Source organism: Podarcis gaigeae, assembly GCF_964106915.1.
Source record: "Podarcis gaigeae genome assembly, chromosome: 14".
In the NCBI taxonomy this organism is placed as follows: domain Eukaryota; kingdom Metazoa; phylum Chordata; class Lepidosauria; order Squamata; family Lacertidae; genus Podarcis; species Podarcis gaigeae.
The window spans coordinates 5,390,367-5,409,251 of record NC_139690.1 but is presented as its reverse complement, the minus strand read 5'-3'; the positions used below and the strand labels follow the sequence as shown (position 1 = coordinate 5,409,251).

Genomic DNA, 18,885 nt, shown 5'->3' with positions numbered 1-18,885 from the left:
AGTCTGAACATTTCCTATTTTTTTATTTAACAAAATTTATATACCACTCTTATAATTTATATACAAATTATTAAGAGAGTATGTTAAAAATATACTGTAGTTTATTCACTTATAGGCTAGTTTACATACTTTATTCCTTCTTATACTTCTATCCCACCTTTCCTCCACAGAGCATACGCACTTCAGCCTCCACCTTCTCCATTTTATCCTGACAGCAATATTGTGAGCTAGGGCCATAGCTCAGTGGTAGAACAACTGCTTAGCATGCAGAAGGCATCAGGTTCAGTCCCCAGCATCTCCTGGTGGGACTGGGAGCACTCCCTCTGCGCTTCGGAGGCTTCGCGTTGCTATCGCTGAAGCCAAGGAGCCAGCATTCGCTCCATAGGACGCACACACATTTCCCCTTAATTTTTGGAGGGGAAAAAGTGCGTCCTATAGAGCGAAAAATACGGTAATTTGCACAAATGCACCTATTGGAATTGTTTAACAAATTAGTTTCTGGAAATTTTGGGCCTATAGAAAAATTCTAATTGGATTTTGCTTTTGGATTGGACAAGTGAACCCAAGGTGCAATTAGCCTTTTCGTGTCCCTCTGGAATGTGAGAAAGCGATTCACCCTTCTTTAACAAGAATCCATTAATGGGGTGTTGTTGTGGAATAACAAAGAGATGGGTTCCCGAAGACTAATTTGACATTGGGCACAAAATAAAGCTAAAGAAATAAAACTTCATGTTTCTTTATGAATAAACCTTCCTGCTGAGTGTAAAACATAGACAAACATGTTTATAGCAAGGGAGAATACTTCTCCCAAGGTTCTTAAAAGTCCATAAATGCTTAAAAGGAATCTCATATTGGAATCCAAGAGGTTGGTCTCCCTCAGATTAGTTGGATCAATAAAGCCTTAAAAGAGGGGGGGGGGTGTTATTAGTTTTCCTCTCAGTCATTCTCTGTATTATATTGCTATGTTGTGGTATTCAATGCTTGTAAAAGTGTGTTTTGTAAAGAAGTCCAATTGGTAGATTGATAACTTTGATAAAGTATGATTATAATCCTTGATAAGGTTAGAATCAAAGGGGGACTGGTATAAGAATTAGAGACCCCGGGTGTATATTTTTATTATTTTAATAATGTTTAAATGTTTTACTTTAATTGTTAAAATATTTTAGAATGTATTAGGCTTGATTTTTGTGTGTTCTGCATTTGTGAATCTTCCCCCTCCTACACGGCATTCCATCTCTCCTTATCTACCCCAGAAAGTGATACAAATGGCAGGATTTTATAGCTCCAGAGTGTAAATCAGCAACCAAAGTTATCTGAGACCCAGGAAGAGGATTTTATAATGCGCTTTCTTCAATGAAGGCTAGTTTGCCAAGGTAATGCTAGAAATCAGAGACCTAAGATCAGGGATAGGCAACCCAAGGCCCATGGGCCACAAGTGGCCCACGGGGGTCATTTAACCGGCCCACGAGCCGCCTCCGAACTGAGCTGCCCACTTGGCGAGTCCCGCCTGCTGTGCTAAACCAGCGCAGCGTGGTGCAGGGACACGCTTCTGCGTTGCCAGAAATCGCGTCTGCACATGCAGACGCTGAAAATTTCATCTGCGCAGACACTGGAAATCATGTCTGCACAGATGCCGCCGCCAGAAATCACAGTCGCGCAAGCTTATGTGTGCGCATGATCCAGCCCATGAAAGGATCTCCAGTGAACTGGCCCAGGCGAGGTAAACCTTGCCGACCCCTGCCTAAGATGGTCAAATGGCCTGGGCACATCAGGGCCACTCCAAGGTGATGCAGGGGTGAAGATACCAGTATGGAGCCATATGTGCTTTACTTCTCATGACTTTCCTGACGTATGTGAAGATGTTTTATGACTCTTTGTTTGCTGTGTTTGAACTACTATATGAGCTTTTTTTTCTGAAGTGCCTGGTGGCAGACTTTCTTGAACTACTATATGAGCTTTTTTTTCTGAAGTGCCTGGTGGCAGACTTTCTTAACTGGCATGTTGAGTGAGCTCTGTCCTATTGCAATAGCTATAATAATTGCTGGGTCCCTAAATCCAGGTGCTGGACTTGAAAATAGTTTCCTTGGTTCTGTGGTTTATTCAAAAGGTGGTTTTTCCTCACCTGGGTAACAAGCAAGGTAGTGTAGAGGTAAATTATTACCACAAGCTTCACAATATTGTTTTTGATAGCAAAGCCTACTCCATGTACAGTGGTACCTCTACTTATGAACATGATCAGTTTCGAGGTGCCATTCGCACCCTGAAAAGTCCGTAAGTAGAGCGCTACTACTGCGCGTGACCAAAACGCAATAGAGCGCTTCTGTGCATGTGAGAAATGCGCAGATCGCTTCTGCGTGTGAGTGCGTGGCGAACTCAGAAGTAAACACTTCTGGGGTTGCTGCGTTTGTAACCTGAAAAGTCACAATGTGAAGCAAACGTAACACGAGGTATGACTATATTTGACTTTCTTGTTCAGGTAGACCTTTCCAGAAGAATGCGTAGCCTCCTTTTTCTTCCTTCAGTTGTCCCTCTCCTGCTCTTCAAGTTTCTTTAAGAGCTGCAATATCTATCTTAAAACATCGCAACTCTCTTGCAATGATGGCATTCCTGTGCTCGGGCCGCTCGTTATTTGTGTAATCTGTCTATTCGATGCTCCAAAGTTCAATTGTATTTTATGGGTGGTGACCCCCTGGGTGTAGTAATGCAGTCAGGGAAAAAGGCAGGCAGACTATGTTTAGGGCACCTTTTCTAGCCCTTCCTCCTTTTAGAGGTGAGCAAAGTGGATCCAAAATAGGACTGCTCAGTCATGGATACAGCTGCCAAGCTATTCAACTGCCTCATTTCTTGAGTCAGAATGACTGAATCTGTATCCACCACCCATGTGACGGTTCATGACCAGGTGCTTCCAGATTTCACAGTCCTGCCCTTGTTACCATTTGCCAATCACCATGGGACTATTTGCAGTAAGGCTCTTTTCCAATAGCATGAGTATCACAACATCCAGTAGATTCTTATATGCTGCAGCCTTCATCCACCTTCACAGCCGTGATAACATGCCGCTTGTTATCTTCTGCCTGTTCTGCCATTGAGGTCTTCTTGGATCATTATTTGTCTAGCTTCTCCCCCCGGACCTTACCGCCTTGCATGACCCTATTGGGAGTACGAGACTCCCGACGGCTTTGCTCACTAGGATCATAGGAACGTTCAAGCCCACTCACCATGACAAGGTGAGTATATCCCAACTAAATGGGTCAACAAATGATGATGCTAGTGACTAATTTTACTAAAAGGATTACAGCAATATATCATATTAGACATCACATTTCTTTCTTTTGCAGAGAGTCTTTAGTGAAAATCTATTAGTACATGTCAGAGTCACAGTAAAATTTAATAAACCGATCAACCCAAGAGCTGAGATAAGACTCCCAACTCACTGCTGAGCCCTGTACAACAAGCCACAGCTTGTCCATACATATAAAAGCCAGTAAGTGCTGGTTCAAACAAGCTGAAACTACTTTTGAATACATTTTTAAAAGCAAAGCCTGACTAGCTTTTCATATACTTTCTAATTGAGTAACTTTTTAAAAGAAATGCCTGAAGTAACAGATATTATGGTTTGAAGTCTGGGTTGAGCTTTTAAGGTAGGGGGCAAGGCCAAAATTGTCAATTATTTGAAATTTCAAACCCTAATAACTCAAAAACGGGATGAGTTAACAAAATTAAAAAGAGAGATCTGGAACCTTCTTTTATACTATTTTTAGAAAACTGAAAATGGGAGTAAATTAAAATGGTAAGGTAAAAGTTCCTGTATGACTTGACATGGAATGACCCAAATGCAATAAATAAATATGCAGGTGTTAACAGCAAACCATGGTTTACTGAGATAAAACCACAGAGCACAAATTGTATTCCAGAGGTACAAGTAAACCATGGGTTCTTTGTTCGCCCTTCCTAATAATCCCTGGATTCTACCAACAAAAGTCACTGAGGGCAGGGCAATGTTTGAAACCATTTTTTGTGGGTCCAGAAGTAACACTAAACAACAGTTTGCCCAAACTGTGGTTTCCAAATCATCTTCAAAACACAGTTTGAGATTCTGGTTTGGAAGCTCCTGCTTCCACACCATACATTACTTACCTGCCCCCCCCCCCAATCCTGGGACCAGTAGTCTGTTCAGGGTGCTGGGAATTGTAGCCATAGGGAAAACTAGTTCCCAGGATTTGGGGGAAGCACGGTGCTCTGAATGTACTTTAAATGTATGTTGTTGTTAATTGCCTTTACTAATAACTTTCTTAATATTTTTGTATGCCACTTTGAGTTTTATTTTGTTTTTTAAAACAATCAAGCGATACATCGCAGTATACCGTATAGCAGGAGCCAGCAGTAAGAGGGTCAGACCTGGAAACTCCAGGGTTCAAATCTTCAAAGGATGGGTGATATACAAATTAAATAAATATATTTACCACATGAAGCTCGCTGCATGTGACCTTGGGCCAGTTACTCTTCCTCACAGGAGCGATGTGAGGAAATTAAAAGGGAACTGCAAGAACCCTGAACGCCGCCATGAGCTCCTTGGAAGAAAGGCGGTATGGAAAATGATTTCAGGAAATAAACCACTAAAAAGCCAGCAAGAATGCTTATAACTAATTTAAATTAACACCACCTCTCGCGCCTCCTGGCCTATGTGGCAACCCTCGCCCTTCCCTCCTACCGAGGCCGGGAGAAGGGCGGAGGCGGAGGCGGCCAGGCCCTTCCCCTCAGAAAGAGCGGACTACAAGTCCCAGCATGCACTGGGGGGCAAAGCCAGGTCTGGGAGGGGGCGCTGCGGAGGCCGCCCAGCCCTGTAGCCTCACACCCTCTCAGGAGCGCTGAGAGGCGGCGGCGGCGCTGCTGCTGCTGCTGCTCTTGCCGCCGCGATGCCTTCTGCGGGCTGCTGCGAGGAGGCAGAAGGCGGCGCCGCCGCGCCTGGGGAAGGTCCTCCGGCGGCGGCGCCCCCCTCGGCCTCGGAGCGGCCCCGGCTGTGCGGCTACCTGCAGAAGCTGACGGGGAAGGGCCCGCTGCGGGGCTTCCGCAGCCGCTGGTTCGCCTTCGACCCGCGCTGCTGCGCCCTCTACTACTTCAAGGGCTCCCAGGAGGCGGTGCCCCTCGGACGCCTCGACATCGCCGGAGCCTCCTTCAGCTACCACCAGCCGGCCGAGGCCCCCGGCGCGGCCGCCCCCAGCGCCGCCGCCGCCCCGGCCTCCGCCTCCTTCTCCGCCGCCTCGTCCTCCTGCTCCTTTTCCGGCGGCAGCAGCGGCGGCGGCGGTGTCGGGGATGTCGAGGCCGCCCTCGGCAGCACATTCGAGATCCACAGCCCCGGCGGCGGCGTCACCGTCCTCAAGGTAGAACGGGGCCTACCCCGGGGTGGGTCCGGGGTAGCTGCCCCGCTTCGCCGGCCCCGCCGCGCTCCCGTCGTTGGGAGCTCCCTACTATAGCTCTCTAGTGTATTTTAAAATGGGGTTTCAGAGTTTTTAGGGGGGGTTGAATGTTTTATGTAGTTTTTCAATTTCATTGTTCTGCATGGGACAATGACAATAAAGATACCGTATATCAAGGGGTCCTGAGGGAGGGTCAAGCGGGGCAGGGAACTCCCCGAGGCGGGGATGGACCTCCAAGCCAGCCCGCTTAGGCTTGTGGGGCGGGGCTTGCTCTCAGGTAACTTCCTCAGGTAAGGTCGCTCCCTCAAGGCTACCACCATGCGCGCTCCCCCCCCCCTTTAGCCTGTCACTGAGTCCCGTTACACGTTATTTACAGTATTTATTTCATAAAGTTTACATACAGCTTGATTGTTGGAAAAAGCAAACCCTCAAATCTTTGCTCCTCCACCAACTGCCCTGTCTGAAGGACCCAGATCCCAAAACCCTCCGGGCTCAAGCAGAGCTTGCTTCTACATATAGGTTTGCGCAAGTGGCTTCAGCAGAGTCAGACCATTCCTCCATCCAGCTTAGTGTTGACTACTCTGCTTAGCAGGGGTTCTCCAGGATTTCAAATGGGTATTTCCCAGCCCTGCCTGGATATACCTGTTACTGTTGTATGCAAAGCATGTTCTCTGGCACAGAGATATTCTTTCCAGATAGGTTAACCTGTCTGGGCATATCGTCTGTCACTTCCTTGGAAATCCTTATCCATCTGTATGCAGGATCAGAGGAAGAGATTGTCGGAGAATTTAATTTGGTTTGCCTAACCATGTATTTGTGTTACCAAGATGATTACACTAAAACACACACAAATCAGCGTTAACTAATCTGGAGCACCTGTTCTCTTTCCCCTTTGATTACTTTTGGTTCTGTTTTGAATCTCTTTCACCCAAGCAATAAAGACTGAGGGAAGGAAAACCTTCCACTTTCATATCCAAAAGTACCTATCCTAAAGCAGGGCTAAAGTACACACTTATCAGTGGCATTGTGGGCAGGACCTAGAGAGCTGCTGAGCTGGGATGGTGGCAAAGACCACATGGAACCTCTGTCAAGATAGTCTGTGGGGTAAGCCAAGAAACCATCAGTCATCATTGGAGGAAGAGCTGGAACAACTCACTTCCCTGTTAGTTATAAAGCAAGAAAAGCAAGGTGAAACAACTGAGTTGCAGAACAGAGCTAGACCTTTTACTCCACAGTTCATACCAGAATTATTTCTTCAGCAGAGTAGTCTAGCCCCACAAGCTAATAAAACAGTATTCCAGTGCTGTCTGTGCCTAAAGCCACATGCCACGTGTAACTGCAATACCAAAACATGTCCAAACAGTAATAAAAAATAGAAATTGCAGTTACTGCTCTGCCTTTGGTATTGCTATCCATGTACAAATAATGTAATAAACAATGCATTTAAAACTGTAAATGAAAATGTTTCTCTGATTTAACCAGTTCTGAGAGAGCTGTGCTCTTCAGTGTTAAGTTTCCATAAGTAATTTTCTCTTGTAGATATTAGGTGCTCTCTTACAAAATAATTCTGAAAATTATAGCATCTTGCCCAGTAGGTTGGAGCTGAGGGTCTGAACAGCAATCTGTATACAGCATGAAGGCAAAATGTGGTATAATAGCTGGCAGCAATCCTTTGCACATATATTTGGAATTAAGTCCTGGTGAACATTGTGGGGTTAATTTCTGAGGAAACATACTTACAGTGGGACTGTAAAATGATAAATTGCTTCAGTAGCCAGGAGGAGTATGTTAAAATGCACCCTGGATGTACCTGCTTCCAACATTTGAATGTTCCCTTGCCAGTAGCCTTGACCTGTGACTGCAAGAGGCATACCTTTCCCTTTTCTAGTTGAGTATCAATGCAGTAATTTCACACTATCAGGTGGCACTAATGTTTGGTGGGGTGGAGTGACAAAAGAATAAGGTGGACAATTGGCTCATCCTTAATTGTTAGTTCTATCATTTTTGCTCTGATCCCTTTTGCTCTGATGTTGCTGATCTGGCTTTGAGCCACCTTCTGTGACTTGTTACACTTATTCTTTAGCTGTGTTCAGGCCACTGTATTTCATCTTAACATTCTGCTAAATGAACAAACCTTATTCACTCATGTGCTGCTGCTTCATTCTTTTCTACATAGGAGTGATCAAACAAGCCATAGCTCCCTGGTTTGTCCAAGCTGGGAAACTATAGTTGATGAAACATGGTTTCATGTTCTGTAGCTGTTCGCGATAGTAATAACCTCTTTTATCTTGCAAAAACTCCAGTGATGGCTCTGTGGAAAGAACATCCTGGATTATCCAAGCATCTTGTCCTACTACATTGGCTCTTAGGGTTTGGGTGTGAAGAGGATTCCTAAAGCCTATTAAAAGAATAATAATTTTGCTGCCAAATGTTTAGTTTAGGCATTGGTGTTCCTAAGTATTTATTTCAGGATTAAATGGAGCCCATTACTGAATTTGTGCTTTACATTTCAAGCTTACTGGATTTATCCTTTCAAGGAAAAACTCCGTATAACAGCAGAACAATATTTTCAAGGAAGAAAGTCAAATCAAACATTAGCTTCTTCATGCTCACATGCTTTAATATTCCTAAACTTGTGGCTGATTCACAGTTTCTGAATGTATCATGAGATGGACTCTCCCATCCATTATTCTTAATATTATAGGAGCACTAAGAAATGACTTGGAAATATTAAATCTGTGCCCTTTGCGGAGTTTTTCCAAGTCACCACTTTATAGCTAGCAGTTGTGCTGTGCTCATGTAATGCAACTTCAGGCCTGTTGTACTAGTGCAATGTGGCTTCTGGCTGCATTGGGATGCTATTCATTTTGGCAGCCTCCTGTTCCAAGGTCAGAAATGTTAAGTGTGCAAAATGCTTTTGCTATTCCTGTGATGTAGGTAATGATGTGATGATGTTTTCTGAACCATATTGGCTTAAGCTGGAGGTTGTGAAAGCCATAGGAAAAGAGCAAAATGGTTTTAGGCCTGTCATAACCTGAATCCTAACCCACAGGCTCTTTATAACCTGGAGAAAATGAAGGTAACCTTGCTAGATAGTTGTGACTGAAAAGTTGCACAGTAAGAATTTTTTTGCACAAAAGCTGTGTCTATTGCAGTGTCACTGGTTGGTGGGAGTTGCTTCCAAGTAAATATTGTACATCCTAATTGAATACTTGTTTACCCAGACATGCACCCCACTGAACTCCAATCCTGTTAGGCCTCCCTGAGATGGGGTTACAGCGGGACTTCTGAGAATGGTGCTGTTATTCAAACATGATGCAATGCAGTTTCTTGACAATTGGCTTCCTCTTGTGGGTTTTCCCTATTGAGTCAGAACATCCCTTCCTTTAACTAGCAGTCAAGCACTGTCTCTTCCAGATAATTTAAAGCCTTTGACAAAGTGAGCTCTTTCCTATGAAAGCTAATGTCACAATCAATTCATTAGTATTTAAGATGCTGTAGGCTTATTTGCCTGAGCGATGCTGACCTTTATTGCTTTCGCTGTGACAGGAAGATGAATTAACTCACAGCATATGTTGTGGTTGCCTGTTTCTTTGAAGTTTCAGCTTCCTTTCCTGTTCCTCGATCTTATCGATATGTAACATGTTTTCTTTATAGGGAAGACAAACTGTAAACATTCATCATTAGACAAATATTTTAAGTTTTGGAAAGGCAGTCTGAAAAATGTAAACCACATCATAAAAAATGGACTCCCCAATAATCAAGAGTCCATTGTGGTCTCACCATCTTCCCCAAGTTGCTCTGTATAGGAGATTCATTATTCTGAAAGTATTCATTCTGTTACTGAACATGATCCTATAATAAATATTATTCTTATTCTTATTGTAGGCCAATCTAGATTAGTTTGAAGAAAGTAGTGGCAAGCATGGATAAAGTGTGGCACATAGAGCATTGTGCTGATGCCTTGCAATAACAACATGGTAAAAGTAGTCCAAGTTAAAGATCCCTGTTGTCAACTACAGAGAGAGGTAGACATGTAAATGGGACACAAAGCCATTGCAAAAAATGCAATAGCTAGGCTTGCTTGACAGGTCCCCAACATAGATGAAATTTGGACTGCATGATCCACATACACACATCAGAACTGCATCTTTTATCTTGTAAACAAATACTTAGCATAGAAGGATGCAAATCCCTGAACACAGTTGTTGGGTTATTTCCATTTTAGTGCAGCTTATGGACGACCAGCCATAATGTAGCAGCCTTTCTGTATTTTCAAACAGATGACAGGCACCTTTTTGTGTGTCCATGCATATGCAGGCACCTTCTATTCCTTGTGCAGTATTCCTCTTGTAATGTTTTCAACATTTCTGCTTGTGTGTGTAACAGGCACCAACCCACCAGGATATGAAGTACTGGCTTCAGGAGCTTCAGCAAAGGAGATGGGAGTATTGTAACAGCCATGATGCAACTAAGAGAGTCAGTCAAATTTCACCGACACCATGTGATTCCTCCAAAGGGCTTGTTGCCAAAGATAATACTGGTAAGCTAATGTTGAGACTGGTCGAGAATGTGATTCATATAACTTTGTTGGTGGCAGTATCATAATATTTTTCAAATTCTAAGTGCAACTGCCAACTCTACACATAGCTCAACTTAGTTTCCGTGAAAGGTAGATTGTGGGCACAGTTAGCTGAAGTGTAGAGAGGGTGCTTGATAATGTTTAATGGATTGTGCTGTAACTGCTTATTCAGTTTTAGTGGCTTCTTTCTTTAATATTCAATTTGATTTCCTGTCCTGCTCCAAATTCTCAGGGTGAGTTGGAACATTTCAGCCACTGGTGGCATAAAATGCAATATAAAAATTTAATTTGTCACCGGCATGACACCGGCATCACTATATGCTAAAACATAAAATCTGACATGTTAGACCCATCACAGATGTCAAGATTTGTGAAGTTCATTAGATTCTCTTATCCTGAGAAGAAATAAATAAAGAAGAAATAAATAAATCTATCGGTCTCATGTAAATAACATTTGGAACAGGAAATCTTAGGATAGTAAACAATTCAAAGGTCATCCTAGTTGCTTGTTGGTTTTTATAGGATTGCCCTGTAAGTCTCAGTGTTATTTACGCAATCCATCAAAGCTGCCCCAGATATGTCTTAACCTTTGAGTGATGTTCAATGCTGGTAGTGTAATATGTGTATGTTATAGATGGGTGGGAATAGTAATACTGGTTCCCCTGCACATTTTTGTTAAAGATATATATAAGTACATGAACATTAGGTAGAGCACAGAGCCTCCAAAATGTGGTGTTTTTTTATTATAAAAAAGCTATGGAAATAGTGGAGTTGTGCCAATAATCCAGCCACATTCAGACCATTGCAGTAGCGATGAAGGTTGTCTTCTGAAGAAAATACTGCATTTTCACAATTTCTGTTCTTTAATTAGATTTTTATTTTAAAAACAATACAAAAGAAAACCATATCAACTATGTGGAAACCAAGATTTAGAAAAGCTATAAAATGCTATTCTGACTTCTAAGCAGCAGCATACATTGTGACAGAAAACAGAAAGTATCTAGCATGTAACATTTTTTTTAAGAGTTCCAAATTTTATCTGCCGGTATTGGCAATAGACTTTGTAGATCAGCATTATTGGCATAAGCAATAAAACCCCACCAAGTACAGTGGTGCCTCGCAAGACGAAATTAATTCGTTCCGCGAGTCTCTTCGTCTTGCGAAGCACGGCTATTAGCGGCTTAGTGGATTAGCGCTATTAGCGGCTTAGCGGCTTAGAAGAAGGGGTGGGGAAAGGGGAAAAACTCGCAAGAACTCGTCCGACGTTTCGTCTTGCGAAGCAAGCCCATAGGGAAATTCGTCATGCGAAGCACCTCAAAAGATGGAAAACCCTTTCGTCTAGCGAGTTTTTCGTCTTGCGAGGCATTCGTCTTGCAGGGCACCACTGTAGCAGGGAGAGCTTCTAGGTCCTCCGTGCCTTTCAAGAGTTAACTTATGAGTTATCTTATCAGAAATGGTCGCATTTCATTGTCCCAGGTTTTGAATACTGAACTTGAGTGAAATTTCCCCATAAGAATGTGAGGTTTCCTCACACAAGTCATGAATTGGATCTTTAAGATCAGGTAAAGAAAGTACATGCAAATTGGGCCAAAATAATTCTGTAAGTGCATTGCCAAATGCCTGTGTTCTGACCAGTAGGCCAAATTATAATTGGTCAAATTTTGTTGAGACAAAATAGGTATCTTAGTAATATCCTTACCCAAAATCCAATTATTTGTGGGTGTGCTTGCTTTTCTCTTCCTAACTAGTATCATGCTTTGAACATTCAGCTTCTGAAAGTTACTCAGCAGTTTTATTTTTAACACAATTGATCTGGGAAGTGGGATTTTCTACTTAATAGGCAATCTTTTTAATTTCATTGCTCCCGAAATTTCATAAATCTGCTGCAGAATAAGTACAGTCGTACCTTGGAAGTCGAACAGAATCCATTCCGGAAATCCTTTTGAAAACCAGAACACTCATTTCCGGTTTCTGTTTGGGAGCCGGAACATTCTACTCCCAAGGCGTTGAGGAGCCGAGGTACAACTGTACAACTTTTTTGAAGCTGACTTGAGAAATAGCATTTTTAGAAACCTTGTTGATTTTATGATAGTTATTCAGTTATGACGATTGTACCTTTCTAGACCAAAAAACTTTGAGATAAATAAAATCAGATATGTTGGCAATCTACTATTGCTGGGTTTTTTGCTGCTTTTTCTATGGATTATATTTTCAGGGATTGTATTTCAAGGCAGTTATTTATTGTTAACTGAATTTTTGTCGACAGCACTGCCATGTTTATAAGTCAAGATATAGATACTTTAAATATTTTAAATGAAAACTTTATATTACAATTTACAATAAGTGTGATATTGCAGTACTGTTTGTCATCCAGCTGAAACAAGAAGGCATTCATGGTAGTTTTCTTCCTAATGTTCATGTTTACAAAGAAGTGGGCAGTGAGCATAAAATATAGTGCAATGTTGTGTATGGGGACCATTGTACTACCAGCATTTGGGAAATTATTCTAATTGAAAACTGCTTTGAGCTTTCTCTGATTTATGGTAGATTTTGTGTGCAGTCTTGTCTTTCTGGCTTCGTTCCTATATTTATGTGTGAGTGAATATAAGCAATAAATAACTTTGCAGTATTACAGATAACTGAGGAAATTGTATTTATTCATTGAGTGCTGTTATCAGATTATAAGGTAATTTAAATAGTACATTTCTGACTGCATCATTTTCATTTAGGTTAAATTCTATTTATAATTGATATAAAATAAGCAGGGGAGGTATCTTTTGTTGAAACAGCTTCCATGCTGGTAAAAGTTTTATGTAAGGTCACACCAAAACCATCCTTTTGAGTAGATGTTTTTTAAAAAACCCAGATGAGAACCCAAGCAAGGTTTCATGCCAGTCAACAGCCTGTTGTTCTAGTAGAATGCCGCAGGTGTCCTAGTCATGATTAAACCGGCAATGGACAGATGATATGGGGCATGAACAGCTCAAAGTAAGTCTGTGCTCCAACACGAGCCACTCCCTTCCAGTGTTTGTATTAAGAGTAAATGGAACATAAATTTCCTAGCAGTTGATTAACTTGTTGCCTCATCATACTGTTTTTCTATGGTCACCAGTAGGGAATGCCACTTAATATTAATTGCCTTCTAGCCCATAATTACCCTGCCCAGACCACAGTTGCAAGCACTCTCAGGCTGAGAGTTTGGGGGTTGATCTCTTCCGACATCATGCTAAACCATGGTTTTTCACTAAGTGAATAAGCCTATCCTGCTCCTGTGCTCTTCCTCCTGTGTGGTTGGGGGGAAGGCTTTGGAAGCCTTTACTCTCAGTTAACTATGATTTCACATGTCATCTTGGCTTGACCCTGACAATAGTCTCTTTCAAAATAAGCCCACTGTAAACAAGCTAGCCTGTTTGAAACATCCAAGTTTCCCAGTTCAGGTGAAACCATAAACAACAAAAAGTGAAAGCTCCCAAACCCCTCATAGCCATTTTGTGGAAAGAGAAGGTGAGCACATAGTTCCAGGAGGAGGAAGGATCAACCCATTCACATGTCACTAAGCCATGTCTGAACCTGGGAGTCTCTCCTCCCTTGCTGATCTTAGCACCCCCAAGAATGAAGGTGAGGAAATTTCATGTTGTGGGGACACATTACATGATGAATATTTGGGAACATGCAGAGCTCACTTAACTTAGAAAGGTTCTATTGGTTGTCTTCCACTGATGTAGCATTTTATTTGGCTGATAGCTTTTCCTGCCTAATCGTTGATGGTTGTAGTCTGTTTTATGTAATTTTAATAACTGAGTGTTAAGCAGATCTTTGGCTTCATCCAAGCTGAAAGACTGTGTCCTTGATTGTAGGTTATGTAAATGTCCTCACAACACTCCAGCATTCCTGTGGATTTCATACTGGTTGTGATCTGGAGAAGAGAATCCATACAAATGTGATGTGGTTTTACATTACTGTATATGCATTTCTGTCATAAAACAGCAAGAAGTGTGGGCATTCTGCAAACTGTCTTGTTAACTGGGCACAGTGGCGTAGCGTGGGGGGTGCAGGGGGGCCGGCCGCACCGGGCGCAACATCTGGGGGTTAGGGTTAGGGGGCGCAAATCCACGGGTTAGGGGGCACAAATTACTTGCCTTGCCCCGGGTGCTGACAACCCACGCTACGCCACTGACTGGGCATGAGCATTCTTTCCTGGGGCCGTGTTGGTCGGAGAGGGGAATTGCTTTGCTTTGCTTCATCCTGCTGGTTTTCACACAGTACTCATTTTAGCAGAGTGCTGACAACTTTGTACTGTAGTGGAAATGGTTGAAGGTGTGCCTGCAGCTCTAAACTTGGCTCACCTTGGAGCAGTGGTTTTCTTGAAACTTGTAAATCATTGTATGCTTTAGATCCAGATAGCAGAACATATCCCTTGTTAACGGAGACAAAGCCTGATATGGTGCAGTCATCAAATGTATGCAATTTGGTGCAAGGAGGAGGAAAACGTCAATAATCTTTTCTCTCTCTTTCTTGCTCTATTCTTGTGTAATGCTGCTGACAGAGGGAAGAGTACTAGGAAGGACTACCTGTTAATCTATCACTCTTGATGTTGCTGAGGGCTAGTGGGAGGTGAAGGAAGCAAGGGCCTCCTTGCTTAGAAAACTGGGCCCTGTGGCTTTCATGTGCCTGCAGAACTTTGGAGGTGGGCTTTCCCACTTCTGGTTGCATGTTAAGTGAGGAAGCTTCAAGGTGTATATAAAGATACTGTTAGACTGCCCAATGATTGCCAGCTCCTCTCCATGCTATGGGTCCTTTGACAGAGCAGAGGAGGAATATTGAGTGTATTGAGCCCATTATGAGTGTACCTCTTGTACTTCCTGAGATAGTATGTACTCATTCAAACTCTTGAATTTGTACCTTTAAATACCGGTGTGTATTTAGTGGTGAGGGGGCTACACAATTACACATAAATAATGTTTGGCCTAATCCTTAGGTACCTGAAGCATTAGAATACCCGCATGTGCTAGAATCTGTTGTGAGAGACTGACATAATTGTTGGTTTATCTTGGTTGGTTTCTGCTACCCTTCCCTACACTCATTCTGAATTCCAGTTTTATTGTCTAAACTTTAATGCAGAGCTTTTTAAACATTAGTGTGTCAGCTGCAGTGTGCAGGTGTGTCACTCAAATGCTCCCTGTGCTCCTCCCAGGGCTGGCAATGGGTTAGTTTAACCTCCAGTTTGCTAGTAAAACTGAATTACTGTGTCACAAAACGACGCATGTATAAAAAGTCTGTCACCAACATGAAAAGTTTGGAAAGCTCTGCTTTAAGAACTGCATGAGATGCTGTGAGTTCTAGCCAATTTGCATGACTTTCTTAGCTGGCCTTGAGGGGAGTATTAACTCTTCAGCACCATAGTTGTTGGACTGTGATAGTTTCCTGGGGTACTTATGAGGGGAGCTCAATACCTTCCTTCATGACATGTTAGAAGTCCTCTGAATTTGCCCTCCATGAGCCTTGATGTGGACTGCTGGGGTGTCAGCTGCATTATTAAGTACTGGTGGTGTTTTTTGCCCTTCTTAGATTGGACTACCATTTTTTCAAATGCATCAGCAGAGAAAGCTAGAAATGTCCTAATGGTGGAGGCAGCGCGCACAGAACTGGTGGGAGAACAGGCAGCGTGCCAGCCAGCCCCAGGCCAGCCAAGTGCCATTAACTTTTCTTTGAAGCAACTGGGTACAGATATCAAGTGAGTATTGTGTGTTGTGTTACTTGACAGTGTTCAACTAATGGGGTTGGCATAAATACTACCATGTGATTGCAAAAATGTTTATGTTCAGATTAAGCCTGTGGAGCAGATGATATTTCTTCCCCTCCCCAAAAATAATACAGTTGGAAGTGAAGCTCTTCATGATTTAGCAGAGGTAACATTTGGACCTAGATTTCCAGCAGCAACATTCAATTTGCAGCCCACTGGCTTCCATAATAACTTTATTATGTTTCAGGGGAAACATGTAGGCTAAATCTAAGCAAGGCTGTGGAGATGGAGTTAAGCTGACTAGGGGTGCCAGTGATCAGGGAACAGGACTTTAAGACAAAGTTAAAACCAGTGGGGACCTGTGAAAATCCATATGGGAGTCCAGTTCCCATGTCAGTTTGCTACCTAAAGCATCTCAAGGGTGTGGAAATGGAGTGATTAGAACGTACTAGAACCTGCCGCACAAGCTGCATCTCTGAGTAAAAATCTCTTCTCATAGGAAATTTTGTCCATGATGTGATTATTTTCTACACCATGTTTCTGTTATGAGCAAATGGTGGTTCGTTCGTTGAACAATTTTTTCCTCACTGATGCTTTCCACCAGTTTACATGAAGCAGAATTTAGTTGGCAGATCTGTAATTTCATCATAAAAAACACATTGGTACCTTTCAGCTTTCTGGTAAGGAGAAAGTTCTAGCATTGATGAAATGTAGCGTCTTACTCACCATGCTGCACCAGCTCTCTTTCGCTTGCCCTTTGAAAAGGACATAGTACCCTGTTCGCATAATACACTGTTACTCCTGTTTAAAAAGTTCTAGATCATTTATCTTTGAAACAAGATTGGTCATTGAACATAACAAAGAGATTGATTGATACATCTTTAAAACAAAAGTCTTGAAACATTGTAAAGAAAAACACCCCATAAATATCTCTCTGCCTTTGTGTTCTCTTTTTAAATAGTGGGAAAGGCACACTGAATATCTAAGAAGTAACCATTTATAAGGCTTGTGCTGCTGCTGAAGTCACTGTTTTGACCTTGGCCAACTTCTGGCAACAGTTTTGTGGCAACTGACGTCCGATCACTTCTCTTCTTACCATCCCCACTCGCACCCTTTCATTAATGCTGAAAGGCTGCCCAGGGGAGTAAGTCTTTAAAGTACTTCTGCAGCACAAGCTCCCATCAATTTCTAGGGGGCGAAGCTTCAGTACTTGGAGGATTGTCCTCTCCTGGTTCCTTTTCCAGATGGTTATGGAGCAGGGCACATGTGGCAACTGTTGCCTTGGTTGCGCTGGAAAAATTAAACCACATCCTTCTTGTGATTTCAATGAGTGTGATTGATACCCCCACCCCTATGCTATTTAGTTGCACAAAAAGGCTTTTGAAAGGAAAATGTTGGATGTGCAATTCTGAATATGGTCTAAGAATTTTTCTCTGCTTGTCAGTTTGACCACAAAAATGTCCATAATGGAATTCTGAATCTTGCATACTGTTTGTAGGAAAACTAAGGCATTTCTGAATTACTCCAGATCAGGCATCCCCAACCTTCGGCCCTCCAAATGTTTTGGACTACAGTTCCCATCATCCCTGACCACTGGTCCTGTTAGCTAGGGATCATGGGAGTTGTAGGCCAAAGCATCTGGAGGGCCGCAGGTTGGGATGCCTGCTCCTGCTCCTTCCTCCATGTGATCTTTTAGCTCCTAGTGTATAATGTTAACTTTTGCTTTGGGGATAACATAGGGAAATATCAGCCCTGCACAGAACTTCAACCATCATCTGTTTTGTGTTACTTATCAGATTGTGTTTCTATGTGGCAAACTGGTTGTGCATAAAGTAGCCTTCGCCAACCTGGTGTCCTCCAGATGTCCTGAACTACAGCTCCCATCAGCCACAGCCAGCATGGTTGTATGGTGCTCCTTACTTAGGGAATCAAATGAACATTTTTCTTGGCTGCATCAAGCTTTTGTGGACATTATGTGGAACCTGCAGCCCTCCACATGTTGCTGGACTACAACTCCCATCCTCTCTGACCACACCTACATGATAGGGTTGATGCCTCAAGATCTGGAGGCGCACAGGCTTCCCACCACTGTTGTATGGTCTAGTGTAACTTTTACCAACTTGGTTCCAGGGCTGGCCCAAGATACTTTGCTGCCTGAAGAGAACCAGAAAATGGTGCTCTCCTTGGGAATTGTAGTTTGTTAAGGGTGCTGGGTTACAGCAACTATAGGGAATATCAGGCTAAGGGACCAATGCAGCCTTCCAAGCCTCTGTGGTGGGGGTCAGACCACCCCTCTCCAGTCCTGCTTTGCACCCTCAGGTTTTGTTTTGTTTACTGACTGAAACGGTTCTTTGGATGGAGGACAGTACTGGGGTGGTAGAAGAGCACCCCGTCCCTTGCAACCCCTCCTGCGTCCTCTTTCCATTCCACTGACTGACCTGTCTTTTGCCTTTGCACCATGGCTTACTGGCTGGAGACTGAAGCTGCTCTCTTGCAAAGCAGGAAGCCTGCATGTCGGGAGGGAGCTGTGCACACAGCACAGCAGCTGAGTGGGACTCTGTGGGCTAGAGGTTTGATAGAGGTACAGAAAGGGAGGGGAAGTAAGACTCTGAAATGGGGAGGAGAAACATTGTGGTGAAGCAAGGGGGACTAAATGGAGAAGAAAAATGGGGGTGAGGAGGGAAAAAGAGGAAAGCCAGAAAGCAAGGGGAAGGGTGTGCAGCCGAGGAGTGCAATCAAGTGCAGGAGGTGGAACTGTTGCTCCTCGCAGCTGTGTGGAGCCTGCCGCCCATAACCACTGCCTCACCTTGCCTCATGGTGTCCTCCAGATTTTATGTCTGGAGCTGTGGGAGCTGTAATCCAACAACTGGAGGGCACCAGGTTGACAAAGGCTGGTCTAGCATCTCTCACAAGCACTTTACCACTAACTCCCTCCCCAAACATATGAAGGAAGTTCCAAGATCTTGCGGAAATTGTAGAGTCAGCCAAGGGAAATAACATTAACTTTACCAAGTTCCCCCTTGTTGATTGCTTAACCACAATTGCCAGGCTTTCTCTTTCAGAAATACAGCAGTTTTATCACGTGCTTTGAATGTTTCTCTTTGCAAAATTAGCCAATATGTGTTCATGTGTTTTAACAGCTA

The 18,885-nt window shown here is 43.1% G+C and overlaps 1 protein-coding gene across 3 annotated transcripts in view; it reads left to right on the top strand.

Annotated features, from left to right (window-relative positions):
* The first annotated feature begins 4,810 nt into the window (after positions 1-4,810).
* TBC1D2B (TBC1 domain family member 2B) overlaps positions 4,811-18,885 on the top strand; it is a 36,980-nt gene continuing 22,905 nt past the window's right edge. For all 3 annotated transcript variants that reach the window (XR_014557923.1, XR_014557924.1, XM_083712559.1), the window contains exons 1-3: positions 4,811-5,381; positions 9,807-9,960; positions 15,568-15,733. Coding sequence is in view for 1 of the 3 variants with exons in the window: in XM_083712559.1 (XP_083568685.1) it covers positions 4,917-5,381; positions 9,807-9,960; positions 15,568-15,733 (785 nt within the window). In the remaining 2 variants the exon portion in view is untranslated. The remainder of the gene's footprint in view (positions 5,382-9,806; positions 9,961-15,567; positions 15,734-18,885) is intronic.